The following is a 27,225-nucleotide window of genomic DNA, read 5'->3' as shown; positions in this document are numbered from 1 at the left end:
TCATTGAAAGCATTTCCACAGCCTCCTACCTGGTTTCCCTGCCTCAAATCTCACCACTTCAATCCATCTTCCACACAGCTGCCAAATGATTTTCCTAAAGCACAGATCTGATCATATAATTTCTCTACTCTAATAAACTTTAATGGCCCCTATTATCTCTAGGATAAAATAAGTAAGCTCCTATGTTTGTTATCATTAGCTCTTTATAAGCTTTTCCTACCTATACAGTCTTCTTACACATTTTTCACTTCAGTGTAATTTATATTCTAGCCATATGAACCTATTTGTCATTCTGCAAACAGGACACTTCAAGGTGTCCCTCATGCCTAGAATGCAGAGGACTCTTAGAATCCCCCTTTTCCTTCAAGACTAACCCTCTTAGCTGTTTATTCCTTTTTTCTACATATTATCTTGTTGGCTGTCTAGATACCATCTCTTCCATCTTTTTTGACCAGACTGCATCCTTAATTATTCCTCCCCTCTAGCTTGTGTCTTCAGCCTCTTCCTATCAACTTGTTCCTTTCCTACTTCTTTTTTTTCCATAAGCTGACTCTCTCCCATCCTTAAAAACAAAATAAAACAAAAACACAAACTTTCAATAGACCCTCCCTTATAAGCTTTCAAACCTATACCTCCTCCCTTTTTCAGCCAAACTCTTTGAAAAAAAAACTGTCTATACTCTCCCCTTATTCATTCCTAGACCCTTTGCAATCTTGCTTCTGACCTAATCAACTTAAAATGTTCTTTCCAAAGTTGCTAATGATGTCTTAATTGCCATGTATGATGGTTTTTTCTCAGTCCTCAGCTTTCTCAACCTCTCTGCTATATTTGATCTGCGGACCACCCTCTCATCCAAGGTAATTCTCTCTACAGGTTTTCTCTGCTCTTGCCTGGTTTGCTTGCTACCTGTCTGACCATTCTTTTCAGGCCTTTCCTGGCATATCATCCATGTCATACCCTTAACTGTTGGTGTTCTCCAGGGTTCTTTCACAGGTCCTTCCCTTGTTCTTCCCTGGGATTAACTCTAATCTTTAAGCAAATAAGCAGATCTTTGATCTGTCTCTCCTATCTACCCCCAGTATTTCCCTGAACTTCAGTCCTATGTCACTACTTGCCTAGTGGATGCTTTCGATTTACCACGTACAAAACATTCTATCTCCTCAATTTCACTATTTCTGAAGACAGCACCACTATTTTTCTAATCTCCCATGGTTAATTTCCCTCAGTTTCTTACTCCTTTTTACTCTATATCAAGATTTGTCAAATCTTGCAGTTTCTATCACCTCAACATTTCTCACATTTGACCTGCTCTCTCAATCCCCAACTTAGTTTAGACCTTAATCATCCCTCCAAACTACAGTTATCCCTTCCATATCCTGACTTTCCTCATCGTGGTTTTGATATATCATGGGTCTGCAGAAGAAATTAAGTAAGAGTTTTGCAGATGACACAGAAGTTTAGAAACTCAGAAATGCATGTAATATATTGTATAATATCAACATGTATTATCTTTTAATATCATAACAACTCAGACTTCTTCTCTGGTACAAAGGGAGAGACAACAATATTTTATGAATATTTTCCATATTGTGGGGGCGCAGCAGTTCTAACCCCCATGATATGGAAGAGATAACTATACTGCCAAAGGAATTTTCCTTAATCTTAGATCTGACAATACACCCAATCAATTCCAGTGACTTCCTATTGGACAAATCTAAGCTCCTTTATTTAGCCCTTAAAACCTGATTCTATTTGACCTCAACCTATTTTTCCCGACTCATTGTACATGATTCCCCTTCCCACACTCTGTGATCCAGCCAAAATTGGACATTTCTCTGTTCCTCATTGTTTTAAAATTGTCTTGTTCTGGTCCTCTTGACCACCTCCTCCCCTTCTAGTCAGTATAGTAAGTTTATTAGTATCCAGTTTAAAGGTAATAGTGGGAAAGAAGATTACAGATGGGGAACATGGAAGTCCAAAAGATCAAAGGAGTATAATTTACATGTTATATTATATATTAACTAAAATTCACATCTTGCTGAATCAGGGGAAACTATCTAAGCACTGCTTGTCAAGATTCTGGTCCTAAATGCCAGAAAAAAATCCAGACCTCTATACTTTCAGACTAATAGAACATGAAAAAAATGCTGTTAACTTTGAGATGATGACTTTGAAGTTTTACTGATAACTTTGAGATGATTTGGATATGTTAGTGAACTAATCCCAGGGTGGCACTGATAGGAGTTGGTCTATTTCCCACCCAAACCTTATAAAAATGAGACCTCAAACTCCTGCCACAAGCATTTTTCCATCTCTGTTGGGTCCATGTTGCCTAGTGCTCCCAACTAAGCCACGGTTATGTGAGTGATATTCTCTGCCTCTCACCCTCCCTTGAGCTGTGCTGTCTGCCTCTGTATCTCTCCACTTTTCACTTCTTGTTTCTGTGCCTTATTAAAAATGTAATTGCAGCTCCATTTCCCTGTTGCCAATCGTGGTTTTAACTGGTGAGTACCCAAAGAACTGGGTATGCCTGCTCCCATTTCATAAATTAATTCTCAATTAATTCACACATGACACCTTGTCTTTTATCCCTTTGTACTGGTTATTTTAAATACCTGGAATCTCCTTCCCTCTGCCTCATAGAGTCCATCTTTTAAGATACAGCTCAAAGGGGCAGCTAGGTGGTGCAGTGATTCGAGCAGAGCACCTGCCCTGCAGTCGGGAGGACCTGAGTTCAAATCCAGCCTCAGACACTTAACACTTACTAGTTGTGTGACCTTGGGCAAGTCACTTAATCCCAATTGCCTTGTCTTCCCTCCTCCAAAAAAATAAAAGACAAAAATAAAATGCCCACACAGCTCAAATGTAGTATTCTGTATGAAGCCTTTCCTGATTTCCCTAGGTAATGGTAATCCTTTCCAAAAACCCTTTTATTTTAATATTTTGTATATATTTATTCACTTTATATTTTTGCCATATATATGTGTGTGTGTGTGTATACATATATATGCATATATGTACTTGTTTCTCCCTTTAGAAAGCAAGTTCCTTGTCAATAGGGATTGCTTCATTTTTTATACTTCTATCTCCAGGGCCTAGCATAGTGCACAGCACACAACTGGTGTTTAATAAATATGGATTGATATTTTATCTATACCTATAGAAGTTCACATTGTCTTCCCAATAGAATTCAACCTCTGTGAAGGCAAGTATTATTTCAATCTGTGTATATCCTTAGTACCTGAAACATAGTAGATACTTTCTGATTGACTCATTAAACCCAAACATCCATAGCTAATTGACTAAATGATAAATAAAATTTCTAAAACTTGCTCCAATTTAATATCTTTTGCTCATAAACTAGTTTTATTGCCACCTTGAATTAAATAAGGTATATTCCCTGATGCCTGGAGGACTGATGGACTTTATTGGTCAATAACTGTAGCCTTCAGAGGAGAGCACCAAATTTGTGCCTTATTTGCAGTCCCATCTGATGTATTTCCCATTCACCTGAGAAGGCTGAATGTCTGATCTTTACCTTATGAAAGCCATAGTAATACTCCTGTAGATCTTCTCTGGTACACTCCATCCAGGGAGCACCAAATGCTTCCTTTGGCATTGTTTGACTAAAATTCACAAGTAGTTGTAGGGACATGGAAGTTTGTATGAGAGTCTTATGTCCATTTTCTAGAAAACAAAACTGAGGCATAAAAAGGTTAATTTTATCCAGGGTTCCCTAGATCAAGAGTAGGAACAAGACCGGGACTATGGCCTTGACTCCCATTCCAGGGCTTTGTATCATTCCATTTTTTGATGATTTTAATTTCCTTACAATAGGAGTTCTTAATCTGGGGCCCACAGACCCTATGGATAGATTTCTGGGGATCCATGAACTTGAAAAGGGAAAAAAATATATCTTTATTTTAATATAACTGATTTCCTTTGCAAATCCTATGTATTTTATTTTATACATTAAAAAAAAACATTCTGAAGCTTTATCAAACTGCCAGATGGGTCCCTTATACACACAAAAAGGGGTAAGAACCCTTGTGGAATAAGAAGTTTAGCAGGTTCTTCTTTCTGTGGACTGGTCCTGCAGATAGTATTTCTAGACAGCTCCTTCATGTTGGAGATGAGGCACTAATAATAGGCCTCATGTTCAACCCTCTTTCTTTGACTGGTTGAGGGTCTGGAGCATAGGGCAGGCAGTTCCTCTCCTGACTGGTATGGCTTGTCTATTCTGTCTTAGAGGGAAGAGTCTGTGTCGTGCTGCTCTACTGCTATAGAAAGCCTTACAAATGAAAGCAAGGACAAGTACTGTTCTGTCCTGGCTGCTTCCCCCTGAGATGTTGCCCTGTCGATGGTCCCTGTTTTGCACTGTCAGCATTTTGTGGCAAACTGGCTGTAGCTTGTCTTGGAAGCCTAAGGCATAATTTCCCAAAGTATGAAGCTCTAACCCAGCTATCTGGGTTTCACCATGGAGACTACTTGCTGACAGCATGAAATCCTCTTCTTTGGTTTCTTGTGTGGGCTCTCTGGGTACCCCAGTAGACGGAGAAATCTTCCCAGTTTTTCCCCGAAAATCACAGAATCTCAATGAAGAAGGATCTCAATTAATCTAATGCCGACTTTAGCAGGAATCTTGAAGACAACTAACTCACCTTTCCTGCAGTTCTTATAAGGAAAATGAGAGTTTAGAAGAATCTGTATACTCTAACAGGGCTACAAAATCTCCTTAGAGATTTGCTACAGTTTGTTAAATGTCATGATGCAAAGATCAATACATTAAAGGCTTTCAGAACTGAAAAGTCTAAAAATCAATCCATAGCCAATAGTCATGGTGAGTTATGATAATTTAGTACATGACATTCCAGCTTCTATCTCTGTCCCTTTGCATGGGTGACAGCTCCTCTGGTCTGGCAATCATCCCTTCTCCTTACTTACCTCTTTTCCTTAAAGGCACAGCTCAGCTATAATCTACACAAGGCCTTTCCTTATCCCTCAAGGTATTAGCACTCTCTTTCTTTTGAAATTATTCTATATAATGATTATGGCAATGTAAATAGAAAGAAGAAAGACAAAGCAAAACAAAAACCCCAAACTGAATGAAGCTTGGCCTGAAAAAAGAGCAAAAAAAATGAACCTCCCTCTCTTCCTTGCAGAGACAGTGGACTGTGGGTGTGGAACATTGCAAATATTCTGTCTTGGTTGATGGTTTTCTGAATTGCTTCCCCCCCAACCCCTTTAAAAAATTCTTTGTCTCTCTGGGGAGGGGTTGAGGGACAACATATTTGGAAATGAAAGTGAATTTTTAAAAAGATCAAAAATGTCTTTTAAAAAATTACTTTATATATGCTTTGTATTTACTTACTTGTGCCTTTATCTCACCAGTAGAATAAAGGCAGGAATGGCTACTTTTTTATTTTCTTATCCCAAGCATCTAGTACCTCAATTCTTCCCACATAGCAACCCCTTAGTGAATGGGTGTTGATTTGAATTGAATAATGTAGTTATAGTTAGTAAGATTAGAAGCCTTTAATTTTACCCTAAAGGTGATGTTTTCTTGATAACTAACCACATTTCTCAAACTTAAAAACTCTATAAATCCCCTGACTTCTTTCTTCTGAGTCTGTGAGTATAGGGGTTTCTTCTCTATGAGACAGCAGGAAATCATCATTCTTTTGAAGGCAACATCCTTTCTTCCTTGCTCAGCCATGTTTACCATCCTACCTATCTCTTGGGTACTGCTTCTCCTTCCCTCTAGTCCTTATCTTGGGCTTCCTGAGCAGAGAGGTAGTTGCCTGACTTTCCCACTTTCAAGTTATTTGTAAGCCTGGGTATATTGAGGTTTGAGTCAGAGAAGACATGGTTCACAATAACCCTTGTGAGCCAAGGCTGACTGGATCCATCAAATTCTAGGAACATTTTTGTTGCCTTTAAGTACAAAACAAAGACAATAAACCCATATGCTTCTCCCCCCTCCCCCTCCCTCTCCCTCTGCTTTTGGAGGCAATTGAGGTTAAGTGACTTGTCCTGGGTCACATAGTATCTGAGGCTGGATTTGAACTCAGGTTCTCTTGACTCCAAGGACCAGTACTCTATCACTTTGCCACCTAATTATCTCTAACCTAACCCCTATGTCAGGGAGAGGGAGAGTCCTGGTAAATAGTGATAATATGGCAGAGGAAAATAATACTATTAAATACTCATAAGGTTGTTGTGAATCTCAAATGAGATTTGTTTATAGTGCTTTGGAAACCTTAAAATGCTACCAAGCTACCAAGTATTATTGGAAGTGACCTTAGAAATCATCTGGATCTAACTCCCATTTTACAGATGAAAAAACTGGGATTTCAAAAGTGTCTTTCCTGAGGTGGTATGATGAATTAGTGGTGGAGAAGGGACCTGATCCCAGGAAAGAGTCACTACAGAGAAAGAGAGAGCAGGGTCTCATCAAAGATAGGTCAAGCCAAATTCTCTTTATTTCTTTTTGATGAGATTACCAAACTAACAGAATAGGAAAATTCTGGTTTAAGCCAAGTGTTTTTTAATCAAGTATATCTTATTCTTTTTTGTGGAAAAGATGAGAAAAATATGTAATAGATACATAGTACAGTTTAGATAGATTTTTGGAACTGGCTGAATGGTCCAACTCAAAAGAATAGTCATTAATGTCTCAATGTCAACTTGTCTCCAGTTAAGTACCCCAGGAATTTGTACTTGACTCTGGGCTAGTTAGCACTTTTATCAATTATTTGGATGATCACATAGATGATGTGCTTATCAAATATGCAAACGCCAAAGCTGGGAGCTATTGCTAACATATATAGGATCCCAAAAGATCTTTACAGGCTAGATAGAGCAGTGGGCTAAATCTAATATGATGAAATGTAAAAATATAATATGTAAATATATAATTATTGTATTATATAAAATATAAATAAATATGAAGTCTTACCCTCTGCTTCAAAAAATTAACTTCACAAATACAGGAGGGCAAGGGGAAGGTAGGAATGGTGAGAAAAACATTTTTGTGAAAAAGAGCTGGGGGTGTAAGTGGACTACAAGCTTAATGTAAGTTGGCAGTATGATGTGGAAGCCCAAAGAGGTCATCTGGTCTTTGGACTTTTTTGTTGTTGTTCAGTTTGTTCAGTCATGTCCAGCTCTTTGTGACCCCATGGACCAGAGCACACCAGGCTTTCTGTCCTCCACTATCTCTTAAAGTCTGTCCAACTTCATGTTCATTGTTTCCATGCTACTCTCTATCCATTTTTTCCTTTTGCCTTCAGTCTTGCCTGACATTAGGATCTTTTCCAATGAATCCTGTTTTCTCATTGTGTGGACAAAGTATTTAAGGTTCAGCTTTAGTATTTGACTTTCCTAGCTTCCAGGAATAAGTAGGTCACATAGCACCATCAGGTCACATGTGGAGTAGTGCTTAGCCCTGGGTGCCACTGTTTTAGAAGGACGTTGATAAAGTGGAGGCATCCAGAGGAGTGTAACCAGAATACCAAAGGATTTCTGAGTCCATGTCACAGAAGGATCGATGGAAGGAACTGGAATGTTGAGGCTGGGGAAGAATCTGGGAGTATGTTAAAGCTGTCTTAAGCATTTAAAAGGCCATCATGGGGCAGGTAGGTGGTGCAGTGAATAGAGCACAGACCCTGAAGTCAGGAGGACCTGAGTTCAAATCCTATCTCAGATACTTGACACTTAACTAGCTATGTGATCTTGGGCAAGTCACTTAATCCCAAGCGCCTTGCCTTCCTCCCTTCAAAAAAAAAAGCCATCATATGGAAGAAGGATCAGTTGTTTCTACTGAGCTCTGGAGAAGAACCGGGCATGATGGATAGAAGGTGAAAGGCAAATTTTGATTTAATTTTAGAAAAAAACAACAAAAGTAGTCTTAATGATTAGAGCTGCCCAAAAGTGTAATGGCCTGCCTCCAGAGGTGGTGAGTTCCTGTTTGAGTTCTTCAGGCAAAGGATGAATGACCACCTGACCACTTGGGTTTATTACAGTGAGTATTTCTTTCAGATATGAATAGACTAGATGGGTCCTGAGGTTCTTTCCAACTCTTAATTCTGTAATTCTTAACCCCTAGTCTTCCTTCCCTGCACCATGGCTATATTTCCTTAGCTTCTGTGTGTCCCTGAATACCAGAGATGTGACTGTGAGCTCAGCACCAGCAGTAGCAATGATTATTGTCTGTTCCTAGAAATACTTTGTGAGACAGTGATTCTCATTTGAAGTGGAACCAGGATGAGTCGTCAGGAGTACAGGGTCACCAAAAATGGAATTTGGTCATATCTGGGGTATTTTTCACTATTATTTTGGTTTCATTCCATGCAGAAGTAGAAAAACTCCCAAAACAAACAAGTTAACTCAGCATACTCATACAAGCATGCTCAGTATCAGGCCGCAAGTTCAGAGATTAGGCAAAATGTATTTATTTAGGAACATAGCAACCTTGGGGGAAAAATAAAAAGCTGGGAGAGAGAGGATTCAAATGTGGAATGTAGGCAGCCTACAAAGGCTAGGATCCTATGCGCTCACACTGATGAGGGCTGCAGGCAGTTCTGGGGTGCTTCCAAAGGACCATCGCACAGGTACCACAGAAGTGACTGCCGTGAGAGTGTGGAGGGGATTGCGGAAGACAGGAATGGGAAAGAGCTCCATGGGAAAGTAGGCTTTGTGGAGTGGTAGGGTTCTTTAGTTCAACAGAGGATCAAGATAGTCAGTATTTGAGTTTGAGACCAGGCAGGTAAAGTAATTTTAAAAGGCCATCCAAATACAAACTGAAACTACTAACTGGGTACAACCAATTCTTTGTTATCTTTGCTAAAGAGGGATAAAGGTATTATGTAAATCTGAAACCACTGGATCTTTGGAAGCAGGGATTAGGGAAAAGTATGCTGTACTGGGAGTAAGAGAACCTGGATTGGATTCCTACTTCTGCTACTTACTAACTATGTGACCTAAGGCGAGTTTAAGAGTCTTCAAGTCTACTTCAAACTCAATATGAGTCAGCAGAGTGATGTGGCAGCCAAAAATACTACTGGAATTTTGGGTTGCCTGAAGAAAAACATAGCTTCCAGGAATAGGGAGGTGATCGTTTCGTTGCACCTTTGGAGGGCTGATATTGGATGTGCTTGTGTGTGCATGCTGGTTTGTCTTGTTTGTTTTGGGAGTTTTTCTACTTCTATATGGAATAAGCCCAAAATAATAGTGAAAAGCAACCTAGACATGGCCAAATTCCACTGTTAATGACTCTGCACTCTTGGCCTTTTTAGGTTTCATTTGGAATGTTGTGTTCAGTTCTGGGCACCAATGATTTAAGGAGGACATGGATAAGCTGGGGAATATCCCAGAAGGTAAAGAGCCTTAAATATATATGTCATATGAGGAATTGGGACTTTTTAGCTTGGAGACTTTAGTGAAGGAGTATGATAGCTTTCTTCAAGTATTTAAAGTACTGTTATATGGATAAAAGGTTAAATTTGTTCTTTTTGGCTTTAAAGGACAAAAACAGGAACTTTAGGTGGAAGTTTCAATGAGGAAAATTTAGGTTTAATGTATGAGAAAATCTTTCTAATAATTTTTGTTGAGTTGTTTTTCAGTTGTGTCTGATTCTTTGTGACCCCATTTGGGGTTTTCTTGGCAAAGATACTAGAGTGGTTTGCCCTTTTCTTTTCCGGCTCATTTTATAGATGAGGAAACTGAGGCAAATGGGGCTAAGTGACTTGCCCAGGGTTACACAACTAGGAAGTATCTGAGGCCAGATTTGAACTACTGAGAAAGTATCTTCCAGACTCCAGGCCCAGCTCTCTATCCTTTGCACTAGCTGCAACTTCTCCTAACTGGAAATATCCTAAAGTGGAATGAGGTACCTCTTAGAGGTGGTCATTTCCCCCTCCTTTGAAATCCTTAAGCAAAAACCGTTCAATCACTTGTTGGGTATATCATAAAGGATTTCATTCAATGTATGGTTAAATTAATTGAAAATTCTGTGATTCTTAAGCTTTCTGGGCAAGAAGGTTAGACTTTTAGGTTCTTTTTCAGCTTTTATGCCGTGACTCTATTTTAGCCAGTAGCTCCAACATCTTTGCTACTCACCTTTTCCCCAAGTTTTGAAGTGTTCTATACACACCTTTTGCTATGTACTACTTTTTACATAGTGGTCTTCCTGCATGTGAGCAGGCAGAAAGGTGGAGAAGAAATAGCAAAAGGCTTGGCTAATTCATTATTAAAGAATGATCTTTTCTCTACCTCCTACCTCTCATCCTGCAAAGGAGAGTTACCTGGTAGGGATTGAGAGATTGCTTCTGTGGCTCAGCTTTTATGCTAGGCCAATGCATTTCCTTGTTTGATGGTGGAACAGGTAGTAAGTAGGTGAATGTGAATGACATTTTTTCTTTTCTTTTTTTTTTAAACTGCAGGATATCTAAGTAGTGAATCTATGTGGGAACTGCCCTGAGAAAAACTTATCTTTTCATAAGAAACTCTGTAACAGAGCTAAGAGTGGGATGCTGTTGTGGTCTAGAGGCAAGCAGATCCTTGTGCAGGGATAAGTAACATCAGACTATTCATTGTCTAGGTGCTTATGAAAATTCCTTAATTCTGCTTTGGTCATGGAGCACAGAGGCTGGATTTCTGCAATTCTAAATCTGTCCTTAGAGGGAGGATGATGAAGGAGCACATGGCTAAAACACTTTTCTTTTGCGAACTGTGGGAGTCAAGAGACTGGTCTATAAATGATTTTGGCTCTTTGACTAAGCTCATTTCCATGTGATGGATGGTGAAATGGAAAAAGAAAGAAAAAATGTTAATTCTCAGAGACTTTAGGACTTCTTTAATAGAAAATGCTTAAGAGCCTGGGATTTGTCAAACCCAAATCTCAGGTGAATGAGAGAAAGATTTAAAGTAGGATAGGCAAAATGGAGATAATAAGAGTTTTAGGTTCATTTTGTTCTTGTTCATATTACCTAATGATTTCCAAAGCTATTTCAAGTATTTTTTCTTCCCCTTAAGGCTTCCCTAAACAACAAAATTTTACTTTGAAAGCTATATAAGGAAAAATTATTTAAAATAACCAGTCAACCAGCAATTATTAAAAGCCAACTATTTACTAGGCACTGTGTTAATCTCTGGAGACAGAAAGAAAGGGAAAAAAATCCCAACAACAAAAATATGGTTCTTATTGTCAGGGAGCTCAAATATCACTGAGGGAGACAACATGCAATTAAGTATGTCCATATAAGAAAAATTAAGTGTATATGAAAGGTAACTTGGAGGGAAAGGACTAGCAGTGGGAGGAACTGGAAAGATCTATGGCGGAAGGTGGGATTTGAGCTGTCTTGATGCCAGTGATTCTAAGAGGCAGAGGAAGAACATTCCAGGCACAGGAAAGAACCATGCAAAAGCATGGAAATGGGACAGTGAATGTTATATGTGGGGAATAGCAACCAGACCAGTGGAATTGGATCACAGAGTATGTAGAGAGGAATAAAGTGTAAGGCTAGAAAAAAGATAAAAAGAAGCTTTAAATGGAACAATGGAAATTTTCTATTTGATCCCGGAAGTAACTGGAAGTCCCTGAAGTTTGTTGACCGTAGGGTGGGGGTTGACATATTCAGACCTGCACTTTAGGAAACTCACTATTCACAATATGACTAATGTGGAAATATGTTTAATATGATTGTACATGGATAGTCTATATAAGATTGCTTGCCATCATGGGGAGGGGGAAAGGGAGCAAGAGAGGGAGAAAAAAATTTGGAACTCAATCTTATAAAAGTGAAAGTTGAAAACTATCTTTACTTGTAATTGGAAAAAATAAAATACTATTAAGTGGGAAAAAAATAAAATAAAAAAATAAAAGAAGTTTGAAGACTGAGAAAAGTCCATTAGATTTGGCAATTAGGAGTTTCAATTGAATGATAGGGAGGGAAGATAGATTGCAGTCGATTTAGAATCTCCTGATTCCTTTTCCCTCCCCTCCCTTCCTACTTTGGGGTATTCTGGGTGGTCCAGCATTCCCTTCCTAAGCCTTCCCCAAACCTTGTCTAAGCCCAAACTGAGAGGGAGCAGCCTCAGTGCATTCTGGAGGTACAATTCAATTAACTTTTCCTCTAAATGTTTAGATGCTGTATTATTGTATGTGTGTATGTATATGTGCATATATACATACACACATGTAAAACAGATATACATACATAAACATATATATGTATTGTGTACATATGTATATGTGTGTGTGTGTGTGTGTGTATATATATAATATATTATTGATGTTGATTCATTGTCCATGGTATCTTTTTGAATAACATAGTTTCCCTGCTCATCTCTTTTTACTTTTTCTATATTGACTGTGGATTTATCTTAGATCATGATCTCTACCTCTCCTTTTTTGAATTTAACTGAAGCATAATAGATTTTATTCCAATCCCTCATTTTTAAACTATGTGAATCTTCAATTCAGCTTATTAAGTGACTATTGCATACAAAGCATTAGGAATACAAAACAAAAATAAAGTAATCTCTACCTACAAGGAGCTTGCTGTCTATTGCAGCAGAGGGGAGGGGATGGGGTTGAGGGGAGATACAACATGTGTCCAGATAAATAGATACACAATACTTTGAGGAGGCTGAGTTCACTAACAACCTGGGGGATCAGAAAAGCTTTCCCATGAGAGGTGATATCTGAATTGGACTTTTAAGGCTAGGACTAGTTAGGAGGATGTGTAATAGCTAATTATTCTAAGAAGAAAAAAGAGAATGTGGGAGAGTATTCTAGATATAGGAACATGGAGGAAGGTAATGAAATGCTGAGTTTGGGGAAGAACAAGTAAACCAGATGGGCAGAAGCATAGAGTTTGTGAAGGGACATGATAGTAAGTCTGCAAAGTTCAGCTTGAGCCAACCTGAAGGAGTTATGCCAAGCTGAGGAGTTTGTATTATGTTCTAGAGACACTAAGCAACCACAGAAATGGTTTTTTTGGGGGAGGGGGTATTTCAAATTGTATGCCATATCTAAGGCAGTCAGACATCATGCATTTTTTTCTTTTAAATAGTATTTTGTTTTTTCCAATTACATGTAAAGACAGTTTTAAAGATTTTTTTTATATAAAATTTTGAGTTCCAAATTTTTTCCCTCTCTCCCTCCACCGTCCCACCCAAGATGGTAAGGAATTTGATATAGGTGATATATGTGCAATCATGTAAAATATATTTCTATACTAGTTACATTGTAAAAGAAAAAAACAGAACAAAAGGAAAAAATATGAAAAAAATAAAATGAAAATAGTATGCTTCAATCTGTATTCAGACTTCATCAGTTAGATGTAGATAACATTTTCTATCACAAGTCTTTTGAACTTGTATCATTGTATTGTTGAGAAGAGCTAAGTCTATATTTGATCATTGCATAATGTTGCTGATACTGTGTATAATGTTTTCCTGACTGCTCACTTCACTTTGCATTAGCACATGTAAGTCTTTCCAGGTTTTTCTGAAATCTGCCTGCTCATCATTACCACAGAAACTTCTTAAGCTGAGAAGTGATATGGAAAAAATGTGTTTTAGGAAAATTATCATGACAGCTAGAAGAAGCATGGATTAAAGAGGGAAGAAATTTGAAGCAGGAAGACCTATTGGAAGGCTATTAGAATAGTCTTTAGGAGAAGAAATGGCAAAATAAATGAGGGAAGTAAATGGAGAACAAGGGGTAGGGTTCCAGATGTGAAAGATGTGGAGTAAGAGTTGACAAAGCATGGCAGCAGATTGGATATTAGATATTGGATGGTGAAATGTAAAGGACCAAGAAGGACTCTGAGGTCACCAAGTTGGTGGTGTTCCCAGTAGAAATGGGACCATTTAGAAGAGGGGTGAGTAGAGGGGGAGGAAATCAATTCCATTGTGGACATGTTAAATTTGAGATTTCTTAAAGAATGGACAGGTAGAGCTATTCAGCAGGTATGTGATGATATGGGACTGGAGTTCAGGGAGAGATTAATGAGGTTATTTTTCAGATGAAGTTTAATAGCTTCCCCACAAAATACTTGGTAGCCTGCCTTACCAGGCTTCTCATGGTATTTCACATATTTCATGTTCTAGCCAACTAAGAGCTGGGTGGCTCAATGGGTAGAGGGCTAGGCCTGGAATCAGGAAGACCTAAGTTCAAATCCAGCCTCAGACATATATCTAGCTGTATGACCTTAGGCTAGTCACTTGACCTCTGTCTGCTTCAGTTTCCTCCACTGTAAAATGAGGATAATACTAGCCTTTACCTCCCAAGGTTGTTGTAAGAATCAAATGAAGATAGAACTCCTTGCCAGACAATCAGGGTGGTGGTTGCTAAAGGCTGGGGTGACTGTGGCAATTTCTTAAAATGAGACAACAATGAAATTTGCCTCACCAGTTGACAAGAAAAAACTCTGTAGCATGTAATGCTGTTTGATAACATTTTACCCACAGCAGAGCTTCTTTCAAAACTGGAGATTGTTCAATCCTCTCAAACCCTAAGTTTATGTAATATTCTTCATTATTGTTGTGTGTCAGACAGGCCTGAGGAGAGGAAGAGAGATGAGGGAAAGGCTGGTGAGTGGGTCAAAACACATAGAACATTTATTGACAAAGTTTGCTCTCTTATAGGGGCATAGTTTGTGGTGCCTCAAAATAATCACAATAATATTTATTCATTTTTTTTTGAGCAATCGAGGTTAAGTAACTTGTTCAAGGTTACATGGCCAGTTATTTCTGGGTGTGGTGCTAAGTGTCAGAGCCCGGATTTGATCCCCAGGTCATCCCGACACTGGAGCCAGTGCTCTTACTCGCTGAGCCACCTGGCTGCCCCTAATAATCACAATAATAACATCAAAGATCATTGATCACAGATCATCATAACATATATGATAATAATGAAAAAGTCAGAAATATTGTGAGAATTACCAAAATATGCAAGAGATACACATGTTGTTGGAAAAATAGTGCTGATAGATCTACTTGACACAGGGTTGCCACAAACCTTCAATTTGTTAAAAAAAAAATGCCAAGTGCAATGAAGCAAAGTGCAATAAAATGGGGTATGTCTGTATTTTTAAAAATATTTATTTATTTTTAGTTTTCAACATTCACTTTCTTAAGTTTTGAATTTTCTCCCCCTCCCTCACCAAGACAGCATGCAATCTTATTCGGCTCTGCACATACATTCCTATTAAATACATTTTCACATCAGTCATGTTGCATAGAGGAATTATAACAAATGGGAGACCATGAGAAAGAAATAAAGAAAACAAAACAACAAAGAAAATTATCTGCTTTGCTCTACACTCAGACTCCATAGTTGTTTCTCTGGATGTGGATGACCATCATGAGTTACCATCATGAGTGGTTTTTAATTGTTTTAGGTCCTTGCATTGCTGAGAAGGGGTATGAATGTATTTTTAATGGATGTCATTGCATCCACTGTGTGTTACAGGGGAAGATGAGTAAAGGGTCCTTAAAACTCTTCTGGTTACATTGTCAACCTGCTCATTTCAATCCAGAGGTAGCTAGGTAGTATGATGGATAAATTCTGGACATAGAGACAGAAACACCTGAATTTGGATGCAGCCTAAGTCACTTGATATTTGAGACCCTGGGCAAGTCCTTTAACTTCTTTTAGTTTTCCAAATCTGTAAGTGAGGATAATAATAGCATTTACCTCCAAGGATTGCCGTGTGGTTCAAATGAGATACTATTTTCAAAGTGCTTTGCAAACCTTAAAGTTCTATAGAAATGCTAGCTTGTAAAGCCAAGCACAAGCAACTTTCCAGAGGACTGATTCTGTGAACAGCTTTAAGGTTCTGATCACATGGTATAGTGAACTCTGTATTTATTCAGCAGTAAACTAAAGCAAAACATTCACAGAAACCAAAGTAACAGCATTCACAATGTTATAACATAACATATCACTAAAGTGGCCACATAGTTTTAAACAAAAGATATCATTCAGTAAGTCCTTAACTCAATCATACTTAAAGAGCAAGCCTTCTTAAAAGACACAAACTACACTCATTCAGTAAGTCCTTAACTCAATCATCCTTAAGGAGCAAACCTCCTTAAGGGACACAAAATACAAAGGTCAAAGTTCTCCACCCCTAGGGTCACATTGTATCACAATCTACTCAGTCAGCATTAAGTACCCAAGGAGAGGTCTTTTCATCTTCACTGGAGGCTGGCTCTCAGATTCTATGGTCCCAGCTTTTGCCTGAATTTATGCAACTGTCACCTGGATTCAAAGGTGGGCAGCTCCTAGCTCCTTGTCCAGTTCCTCATCCAGTTCCTTGTCCAGTTCCATATTGAAGTTCACAGTGTCCAGTCCACCTCAAGTTCTTCACAGTTTCTGTTTCTGGGAAAACAAAGCTTAACAGAGCCACAATAACATGCATGCACATTGCTGGCATCATCATCAATTCACTGTCTGCTTGTGAAATCAACACAGACCCACCAACAAGGTCTGATAACTCAACACACATCATCACTATGGTCCCAGGACCTCTGAAACCATCCTCCAGGACTTCTGTAAAAAGATAACAAGAAAATTCTCTTTCAGGACTTCCAGTAAGGTCCCAGGGCTTCTGTACAAAGTACCACAAACAAAAATCAACACAGACAGAACAGATAAACAGAGTGCCAGCCTCCACAACCATTCCCCTTCTCAGTTCTGCTCTCTTTCAGGTTGGGCTTCTCCTTATATATGGTTATTAACTCCTCCCTGTTCTGCCCCTTCCTACTGCATTAGCAAGTCCCTCCTACTGTGGGTTTCAAAAGTTCTGTTTCTTAACAAAGACTTCATATAATCATGGACAAGGCTCAAAGGAAACTTGAACTGAAAAAGGGTGCTAAATAATTAAATAGCTGAAACAAGGTGCTAAGTACTTCTTTGCTTGCCATTTCATACCTATACAACAAATATTTATTATGTGCCTGTCCTGTGTAAGGCATTGCACCACATGCTGGGGACAGAGAGACAACAACAAAAGAAAGTCTCTGCCCATAAGGAGGTTACATTTTACTGAGAAGTGGGAGTTGGGGTAAGTAACAGGAAAAAGAGGGGATATCACATTTAAGAAAGAAAAGGGCACTAACAACTTCACAAATCAGGAAGGGCTTCATATAGGAGGTGATACCTGAACTCAACCTTAAAGGAAAATAAGGATTCTGAGTGGCAGAGATGAGCATGATCTATGTCTAGGCTAGGCTTTTGTGAGTGCAGCAGGGTTTGGAAATGGTGACCAGAAAGTGGCATGTAGGCCTGGGTCCAGGCAGGATGATGATGCTAATGATGAGAGCTAACATTTATATAACACTGTGTACCATTGCTTTATAAATATTATCTCATTTAATCCTCACAACAGCCCTGGAAAGTAGGTGCTATTATTATCCCCATTTTACGGTTGAGGAAACAGAGAGGATAATAGGCCCAGGGTCACACAGAAAATGAGTGTACGAGGCAGAATTTGAACTTGGGTCTTCTTGATCTCAAATTCAGTGATCTTATTTAAGGAAAAAACCCCCACTGGACTGGGAGTTAAGAGCACTGGATTCAGTCCCAGGACTTCCACTAATTAGCAGTGTGATCTTAGGCAGGGTATTTCATCACCTTAGTTTCCCCTCTCTATTGAATGGAGGGGGAAAGGTTGGACTAGATGATCTTGTAAGTCCCCTTTTAGCCCTCAAAATCATCCCATCTTTCACATAGGTCTCCGCTTACCACAGAGAAGACAGCCAGTTGTTGCTGGGTTTTTAGTTTCAAATTATCCTTTGTACTTATTTTTAGGCAACCTGGGTGGGGGGGGGGGGATTCTCATTTTGCCAAAATATAGAGCAAAAAAACCAATCAGCCAAGGCATTATTCAGTGATTACATAACCAAAACAATGAAAATGGAATTGTGCTAATCTCTAGATTTTCAAATCATCATATAATATCAAACAGCCCTTTCTAATCTTGTACCTTGTGACACACTTGTGAAGTTCCAAGTGTCCACTGGTGGGTTTTGGATTGAAGTAGAGGGATTGGGGGCCAAGAGTCAGAGAATATTTTAGTCACGAGGTATCTTAGAGGCTATCTAGTTCAACTCCTTTATCCTACAAATGAGGATACTGATGTCCAGAGAGAGAGAAAGGGACTTGCCCAAGGTCATACTGGTAGGTAGAGCCAGAGATTGATGATGTTGATGATGATGGTGAAGAAGGGGGGGGGAGAAACAAGCATAAGAGGGGGAAGATATAGGGCAAGGAGAGAGAGAAAGAGGGAGGAGGAAAGGGAGGAAGAGAGAGGGAGGGGGAGGAGGAGAGAAGAGAAGAGAGAGAAGTAGGGAGAAAGGGAGGGAGGGAAAGGGACAGAGAATAGGGAGAAAGGGGGAAGAAAGAAAGAGATGGGGCAGAGAAGAGACTCAGGCTCTAATATGACCTTCTCTGCTTTTCACACATCCCACTTCCCTCCCCAATGGTAACCAATGAGAAGCTTGGATTAGGTAGTAAAGATTTTTTTTATGCTTGTGGTAATATTCAAGGAGATTCTTATTAAGGAGATCTTGATATGTGATAGGGGCAAAGATAACTGGACCGAGCAACTCCAGGTACCTAAACAAAGGTGACCCAGGCATACAGATTAGGACACAGATAGTATCACAGAATGTTAGAATTGAAAGAACCTCAGCAGTTATCTAGTCTACTCCATACTGGGGCAGGGGGCGAGGGGAGGAAAAAACCCTCATTACAACATATCTGACAAATTGTTTTCCAGTCTTTACTTCAAAACTTTCATTGAAAGTTTTCAACTACCTCTAGATACAGCCATTTAAAAAAAAATAGAACTAATAGTTTTTCCTGAAACCAAGCCCAAATTTGCATCTATGCAACTTTTGCTTAATGTTCTTAGACTGCCTCCTGGGGCTGAACAGAAAAAGTCTGAGCCCCCACATGTTAGCTCTTCAAAATATTATAATAGATATTATGGTGCTATCCAGCTCTTCCCTTCTCCAAGCTAAAACATCCCCAACTCCTTCAGCTAATCCTTTGTGACCTTAAAACATTTTAGCAATTTGATTCTTCTCCAAACTGGGAGGCAGTAATGTAGAGTATAGGCACAGATAATGGACACTTGACAAATACTTGTTGAAAGAAGATGCATGGCTGTGTGACCTTGGGCAAGTCACTTAACCCCAATTGCTCTGCCCTCCCCCTTTCAAAAAGAGAGAAAAAAAGAAAGAAGATTCATGAAGATTGGCAAAGATGACAAAGATGAGAGTAATCAATGTTGGGTGGCATTATGGAAAGATGGAACAGTAATGCATTGTTGGTGAACCAGTGAATTTGTCCAACCATTTTGGAAAGCAATTTGGAATTATACTAAGAGAGTAATTAAAATGTTCATACCCTTCTGATCCAGGTATTACACTGTTAAGCATATATTCCAAGGAGATCAATGACAAAGAGAAAGGCTCCATATATACCAAAATGTTTATAGGAATACTTTTTGTGAAAATAAAGAACTAGAATCAATGTAGATGCTTATTGGTTGAGGAATAGCTAAAATGTTGTGATACAACTTTTGAGATTACTGTCCTGTAAGGAATTAAAATTATGAATATAGAGGAGCATTATGTGAACTGATTCAAATCAATCAAATCTAATCAAAACTGATCAAATTGAAGTAAGAAGAACTAGGAAAACAGTATACACAATGACTATAACAATATAAAAGGAAAGAATATCAACAAAACTAGTGAAACTGAGTTTATAATGGCCAACTTTGCCCTCAAAGAAAAAATAGGAGAAGGAACATCCTCCTGTTTCTTTGCAGAAGTAATGACTATGGATATAGAACACTGCATGAAATGTCAGGAACTTTTTCTGATATGATGGCTATTTTTGCTTAATTTTTTTTTCTCTTTTAAAAATTCTTCATGACATGAAATTGTCTTCTAGTGGGGTGGGGGAAGAATATAGTAGCAAATGTAGAGAAACATAAAAACAAAAGATATTAATAAAAATGTATTTTTTAAAAGGTTGTTGCATCAATTCACTTCAACTCAACCCAGTATTTATTAAATGCTTCTATGTGAAAGGCTATGTGACAAAAAGGATAAAGCATTGGGTTTAGAGTCAGGAATACTTGGGTTTATCTACTGTTGACACCTAGTAGCCCTATAACCATGAGCAAGTCATGTAAACTCTCTGGACTTTGGGGAATTCTCTTAAGGTTCTAAGTTAGAGATGAATTGTGATCTCTACTTGTAGGGGAAGTTCTCACATGGGGACTTCATATGCTGATGAAATCACTAGTCCTTCATGTATTCCCTTATACACAAAGTCTTATGGTTAGGCATTAAGGATGGATTAAGGATTAAGTAAAGATGACACGTGTTCTTGGTTGGCTGGTTTACATTCTCGTTGGTTCGTCCTTGACGAGGACCAAAATGACATCACTATGTTAGAATCAAGTTACAGTGTCTCTGTGGCTGGTCAGACCAGTATGAGCTTGGAATATTTTACCACAGGTCAGGCACAACTAGTCCATGTGGACATTTGGGGTGGATTCTCTAAATGTGCACATATCTTGTTTCTTTTGAGCTCTTCTATCTCATTGTAGAGGTAGCATCTGAGTTAGGATTTGGATAAAAAGGACTTTTATTGGGCAGCTAGGTGGATAGAGTGAGGCTTGGAGTCTGGAAGACCTGAGTTCGAATTCAGCCTCAGATACATACTAGCTGTATGACCCTGGGCAAGTCACTTAACCACTATCTACCTCAATTTCCTCATTTGTAAAAGAGGGAAAATGATAGCACCTACCTCCCAGTGTTTTTTGTCAGGATCAGAGATAATAATTATAAAATGCATAGCATAGTGCGTGGGACATAGTAAGTGCTATTTGAATGTTAGCTATTATTATCATTATTATTAAATCGACCAAGATAGGGGGACTCTATTCCAGGTATGAGATATGGGACACTATGTGCTTACAAAGGCATAAAGACAGGAGGAGGACATTTGAGAAAGGAAAGAGAGCAGTCCAAAATGTTGAATATATGAAAGTCAATAGCATGAGCTAAGGCTAGCAACATGGTAGGTTGGAGCTGGATTGTAGAGGACATTGATTGCTAAAATCAATAGGTTATACTTTATTGGGTAAACAATGAGGAGCCATGGAAGGTTTTTTTTTTAGATTGAACTTTTTTTTTTTGGCTTTTTGGAGGGGGGGAGGCAGGGCAATTGGGGTCAAGCCCAATGTCACACTGCTAGTAAGGTGTTAAGTGTCTGAGGTCAAATTTGAACTCAGGTCCTCCTGACTCCAAGACTGGTGCTCTATTCACTGAGTCACCTAACTGCCCAACTTTCTCTTTAAAAATTTTTTTTATCATTATTAATTTGTTTGTTTACTTTTAGTTTACAAGATTCAGTTCCACAATCCCCTGAGTTTAAAATTTTCTCCCCATGTAAGGTTTTATAGTAAAGGAATGACATGATCTAATAGCAGGAAGACGGTTTAGGAGGTTATTTTAATAGTCTAGGCAAGAATAAATCACAGGATTATTGATTTATAGTTTGAGAAAAACTTATGAGGCTATCTTGCCCAATTTTCTCATCTACAGATGAGGAAATTGAGGCCCAGGGAGGCTAAGCAACTTGCCCAAAGTCACACTGGTCAGAGAGCTCAATTTAATAGTAACAATAGTAAATATTTATATAGAATTTTCTATGTGCCAGGCACTGTGCTAAGCACTTTACAATTTTTATTTCATTTGATCCTTATAATACTCCTGGGAGGCACATGCTATTATTGTCCCCATTTTATATAAGAGGAAACTGAGGCAAACAGGCTAAGTGACTTGCCCAGGGTCACATAGCTAGTAAGTGTCTGAGGTTAGATATGAACTCAGGTCCTCTGACTCCAAATTTAGCAGTGTTCCACCATCCCATGTTTCTGGCCAGTAAATGCTTTTCCCTGACTGAATTAGTCACTGCCAATAGTCTATGCCTAAATGACTTAAATGATTCCCCTAAAACAAGCCACAGAAAACCCCAGGAGACTAGTCTACTAGGAAGTTCCCAATGGGTGTAGGATGAAGACTTTAGGTTACTATAGAAGAAATTTGATAGGGTTTAAAATACATGGTCTCTGAGGTTTTTTCATAATTCTTTTTTTTTCATAACTCATTTCTGGGACCCAGAAGCTACTTATCAGTCCTTCTTATTTATACAGTTCAAGAACGATTTCCAGACACATGTTTGAGAATCTGAGAGTTAGGGTGATTTTATAGAAAGATCACTAGATCTAGAACCATCAGACCTGGGTTCAAGTTTTGGCTCTGCCATTCAATCTGAGTCTTGGTTTCCTCATTTGTGAAAAAGAGGGGAGTGGATTTATAAAGTATCTTCCAGTTCTAGGTCAATGATCTAAAAAATAAAAGCACTGAGCCTGGGACACATTTCTAGCCTTCTGGGAGGAAGATTTGACCGACTCCCAACTAAGTTGAATTAGCACAAGTGTATCCCCTTAGGGTGAAGAAAACATGGATGAAACTTTCCTGAGGAAGGGGGATTTGGATGGTCATAGGGTCCATGCCCAGGTGACAGCTAAAGAACAGAGGGAATTTTCTTCCAGCAAAATTAAAAAAATAAACCTATTAATCATCCCTAGCCTTTCTTTCTCACCTCTTTTAATCTATGCACAACCATCAGTTTTTCATCTGTGATGCCAGCAAATTCCTGATATCAGAGCAGGTGATCAGTCCCCAGCACCCCAGGTAATTGGAAAAGATTACTCCGAACCCTCTTCTCTGTTTCCCCCTCCCCTGTCATTGTGTGCCCTGTGACTGCTTGAGTATGTGTGTGGAGGAGGAGGAGGGTAAACAGCTGGAAGAAATTGAATGTTTTCCCAAGGGACAGTTGGAGACACAATGACTCATGTTGGTTGGGTAGGAATCTTCCAGGAAGTCTCAGGCTCTTGGGATGGGTGGAGACTTTCCTGATCCCTCTTGTCACCACAGGGCAATTGGGGAGGTTGGTGGTGGGGTACTGGGAAGTTCCTAAGGGAGTAGATGACTGCCCCTAGATGTTTTTCTATCAGGCAGGTGTAACTAACGGTGTTGTCACCCTCTCTTTAACGTGGAGAGAAGAGGCAACCTGCTACTTCTCATAGGGGCTGAAATGCCAGACCTGGCTAAGGCAGAAAGGCTGTGGGGAAAGGGGAGAAAAAAGCAGAGAAGCAGGATCTAGGCTTTAAAAACACTTAAACCAAAGGAAATCACAATAACATGGGATGAGGAAAATGAAAGGCCCTGGGAAGTCACTAGGAATTTGATTCTGTGTGTTGGTTTCCAAGAAGCTAACTTAAGCATCTCCTGGTGGATATTAAAAAGAAGCTTTGAGACTCAAGCCACTGGTGGGGGGAGGGAGGGAAAGAAGGAGGGAGGGAAGGAGGGGAGGTGTGGAGAAAAAAAAAGGCATGCGCACCAGAAACTGCAGGCTGTAGCTTTAAGATCATCTCAGGGAAAACTTGGACTTTACAGTAGTCCTGCGTGGGGTGGACTATTTGGGGGCTGCTGGATTTTTTTTCAGGTCATATGTCCAGCCCCTTCTCCCCTTTTTATTTCTCTTCCTCTTCTTTTTTCTACTGTTTCAAAGAGACAATGCTACTTCAGTTTAGAGCACAAACATATGATCAGCACATGGAAATGTGGTAATTTGTATGCATTCATGATTGCAACAGATTGAAGAAATTAGACCAGACAAAGAGCTGTTTTGGAGGAGGAGGAGGAAGAGGAGGAGGCAGAAAGAGGGAGGGAGTGGGAGGTGAGAAAAGGGACGCCTCTAAAAAAAGGGAAGGCCTTGATACTTCTGCTGCTGCTAAATATATCCTGTAGTAATGGAGAGAGACCGGATCACAGGTAGGCAATCAACTCCCCCCGCTACCCTCCCATTTATTACTTCTTCCCCTTCCCCCATCCCTTTGACTCACAGCACTGAAGTTGAAGGAAAGAAGCAGCTGAGGGTCAGTTTAATTCATTTTTCTAAAAACTTTTTTTGCATTTCTTCTTGATCCTTCCAAATTTTCTGGACTCAGTGTCATTCCAGAGGGAGGGGGCTGGGGAGTGAAGGTGGGGCACGCAGCTTTTTTCAGCGTCTGGATTTCATTTGAGACCTGCTTCTTCCTTTCGTTTATTCTCTTGTTCATTTTCCAATCTGCCACACTGAGTCCTGAGAGGACAGTGAAGGCTGAGACTGTTAACTCTGGGACTGGGGAGAGGCGGAAGGGGGGAGCTTTGTAATTGTGAGTTTGGTTGGTCCGTTGGTCTGCCTGTCTTTGTGGTTTGCCTTTTTGCTGTTTGTCAAGATCTGTTTTCAAGGTCGTCTTGTTCTTTTCTGTGAAATAGCATTTATGTTCTTTTTTGGGGACCCTGATTACAGGAGATAAGGCTGTTGTTGCCCCAACCAGGGCCTATGTGTCTCTTCCCAGTAGGAAGGGCTTTTTTGCCTATGGTGAGAGGGATGGGGACAGCCTTAGGTGGAAAAAAAATATTTTTTATGGGAGTGGGGGTTGTACAGTGTAGAAACTGTGATCACCTTGAGATATGTGGCATCAGAAATAATCCGAAAACAGCACAGAAAGTTTTGTGGCAGTTTTGGGGAATCTACTCAGAAAGCATCATGGGATTTGATGGAACACACGTATGTTTGGATGCCTGGGGGGCCGGGGGTGGGGAATGAGTAAATAATTTTCATCGATCCCAAATTGACAAAGAAAGGCAAAAAAGGAAATTTAAGGGCTCTTGAAGGAAGTGAGAAGAGATGAAAGATTCAGGCATCCCAAATTTTTCAGGCATTCACCGTCAGTATGGGAAGCACTGACTACTGTTGCGTTTCCTTTGGTTGTTGGTTAGTGGTTGTCAATGTCTGTTTCTTATTTATCTGTCCCAGAGGCCAAGGGAAGGTATTGCCTCAGGTATCCTTCTGAGGGATAGGTCATTTATTCAAAGTTGGAACGCATGCCTAGAGTTAGTGTTAAGATTGGCAAGGGACGCTGCTCTGGGCACTGCTGACAGGGGCTTCTGTATATGTGTCTCTGTGCTTTCTCTCCCTACAAGTAAGACCACAGGGAGGCGAGGCAGCCACGCAGTCAGGGTGGAGGGCAACAGCTGGTATTGAAACCTATTTGTGCTTTCCATGTTTGAGCCTGGTGATGTGAGCCAGCTGTAGTTGCTGACAGAGGTATATGCACAGAGGTATACAGCAAATCGCCTAACCAAACACATCTTGGTGGAGAAGTGGAGAGTAAGGTTTTCTATAGATGTATAGTGAGGGCCTGGGTCCAGGATGGTAAATAAAATTGAATGGGCTAACTGCTGGTCCCCTTACTCTAGACCAGGGGTCAGCAAACTATGGTTTTTACATGTATAAGTACAGTAGAACTTTTTTTAAAAATGTAAATGCGGGCTTACTTTGCAAGCCCAGCTCTAGATTCTAAAAGCATAGGCTATCTCAAAAGAGTAGTGGGCATATGCCTACTTCATCTTCAACCCTTCACTCTCTCTCCCCTCCTCCCCCCAGCTAATCTATTGCCAAGTCCTGTCATTTCTGCCTTAAGACCATCTCTCATAATAGACTGCCACTGCCACCACTGTGATGCAGGCCATGATCACTTCACACCTGGATTCTTTGAAGATGGTTGGTCTCCCTTTCTGTTCTCTCCTACAGCCCAAGATCCTCTCAGCTGTCCAATTGACCCTCCTAAAGCCCAAGTTGACCATGTCACCTTCCCATTGGATCAAATATAAAATCCTCCATTTGACTTTAAACGCCTTTCATAACTTGGCCCCTTCCTATCTTTCCAGTTATCTTACACTTTACTTTCTGCCACCTCCACTGCCCATGTTCCTTGCTGTTCCTCACATAAGACTCCTGATTGCAGGCATTTTTCACTGCCTGTCTCCCATGCCCTCCTAATCGCTACCTTCTGGCTTCCCTGGCTTCCTTCAAGTTTCAATTAAAGTCCCACCTGCTATGGGAAACCTTTCCCAGTTCTTAGTATTAGGACCTTCCCTCTGAGGTATTTACCCCATGTATTTCTCGTTTCTACATTTTTTTTGCACGTTGTTTTCCCCCTATCAGACTGCAAACTCCTCGCAAGCAGGCACTGTTTTTTTGCCCTTTTTTGTATCTCTAGCGATGAACACATTGCCCAGCACATAGTAGAGGCTTAATAAATGCTTGTTGACTTGATTTCTTACTCCGAAATGTGATGGTAATGGGCTAGAACTCAAAGAATGTTAGGACTGGGAGGGAACTCAAGAGATTCTGGTACCAATCTCACCTATTTTACAGAGAAGGGAAGGGAAATTCAGATGGGATTAGGAGTGGAAATGAGGATGGGGAGAGGTTGGATACTCACTCAGTTTCCTAGCTCTAACATTCTATGATTGTGCATCAACAAAAAGGCCTAACCAAGACTCCAGACCAACTTTCATGAAATTAAAATACATTATCTTGGCAAATGATTAATTCTCCATTTCTTTTAAAAACTTACCAAGATGAGAGTCAGTATGGTTGGTAGCTATAGCGAGCCAGCCTCTGAGTGGGAGAAAACTTGGATTCAAGTATAGCCTCTGACACATACTGGCTATGTGCCCCTGGGAAGAGGGAAATTCCTCCCTGGGAGCGCTCTACCTGTAGAAATCACTCATCTGGCAAAAATGAAACAAAACAAAACCTACCCTAAATTCACTGAGCCATTTGTTTAAATAAATGACATTCTGTGATATAGGATTGCTTAGATCTGCTGCCATGTTCATTTTCAAAAACAAGAGTTCCAGCCTGGAAATCAGTAGACCTAGAATCTAGTCCAGACTTTACTGGGTGACCTTTTGCTGCTTGACCTTTGACCAATCACTTTGAACCTCTTTGAATCTGTTTCCAAACATCAATCTCAAAGGTTCATTCCAGTTCTATGGCTTTATAACTGAGCTGTGCTTCTCCATAAGCAGTAATGAAAAATGAATAGGGTTCCCTACCTCCCCACCCCCCAAAACTGTTCTGTTCCTTTATTGTATAATCTTGGCTCTCTTACTTACTACCTATAAGACTGGTACTCATTTTTCTCATCTATGAAATGAAGGGATTCAACTCTATGGTTTCTGTGATTCCTTCCAACTCTAAATCTCTGTTCCTATGATCCTTAT

General features: G+C 39.7%; 1 protein-coding gene and 1 long non-coding RNA gene across 5 annotated transcripts in view; one reads left to right on the top strand and one right to left on the bottom strand.

Annotated features, from left to right (window-relative positions):
* Positions 1-27,225, top strand: part of SEPTIN9 (septin 9) — a 363,859-nt gene that overhangs the window by 52,391 nt on the left and 284,243 nt on the right. The window contains exon 1 of one of the 4 annotated variants that reach the window (XM_069076745.1): positions 23,516-23,937. The exons of the other annotated variants lie outside the window; for them this stretch is intronic. Coding sequence (XP_068932846.1) covers positions 23,916-23,937 — 22 coding nt within the window. The 5' untranslated portion in view covers positions 23,516-23,915. Of the gene's footprint in view, positions 1-23,515; positions 23,938-27,225 lie in introns of those variants that run through there. 4 annotated transcript variants of the gene reach the window in all.
* LOC138152674 (uncharacterized) lies at positions 15,085-27,039 on the bottom strand. The gene is made up of 2 exons (XR_011166166.1): positions 24,009-27,039; positions 15,085-16,561 (listed from the first exon to the last, which is right to left on the bottom strand). It is a non-coding gene; the product is annotated as an uncharacterized lncRNA (long non-coding RNA).

The sequence above is a fragment of the Petaurus breviceps genome, unplaced genomic scaffold (genome assembly GCF_028583685.1).
Source record: "Petaurus breviceps papuanus isolate PSGF00001 unplaced genomic scaffold, PetGlider_PUasm1.0 90925, whole genome shotgun sequence".
In the NCBI taxonomy this organism is placed as follows: Eukaryota; Metazoa; Chordata; class Mammalia; order Diprotodontia; family Petauridae; genus Petaurus; species Petaurus breviceps.
Note: the sequence above shows the minus strand (reverse complement) of the source record. Positions and strands in the feature narration are given on the sequence as shown.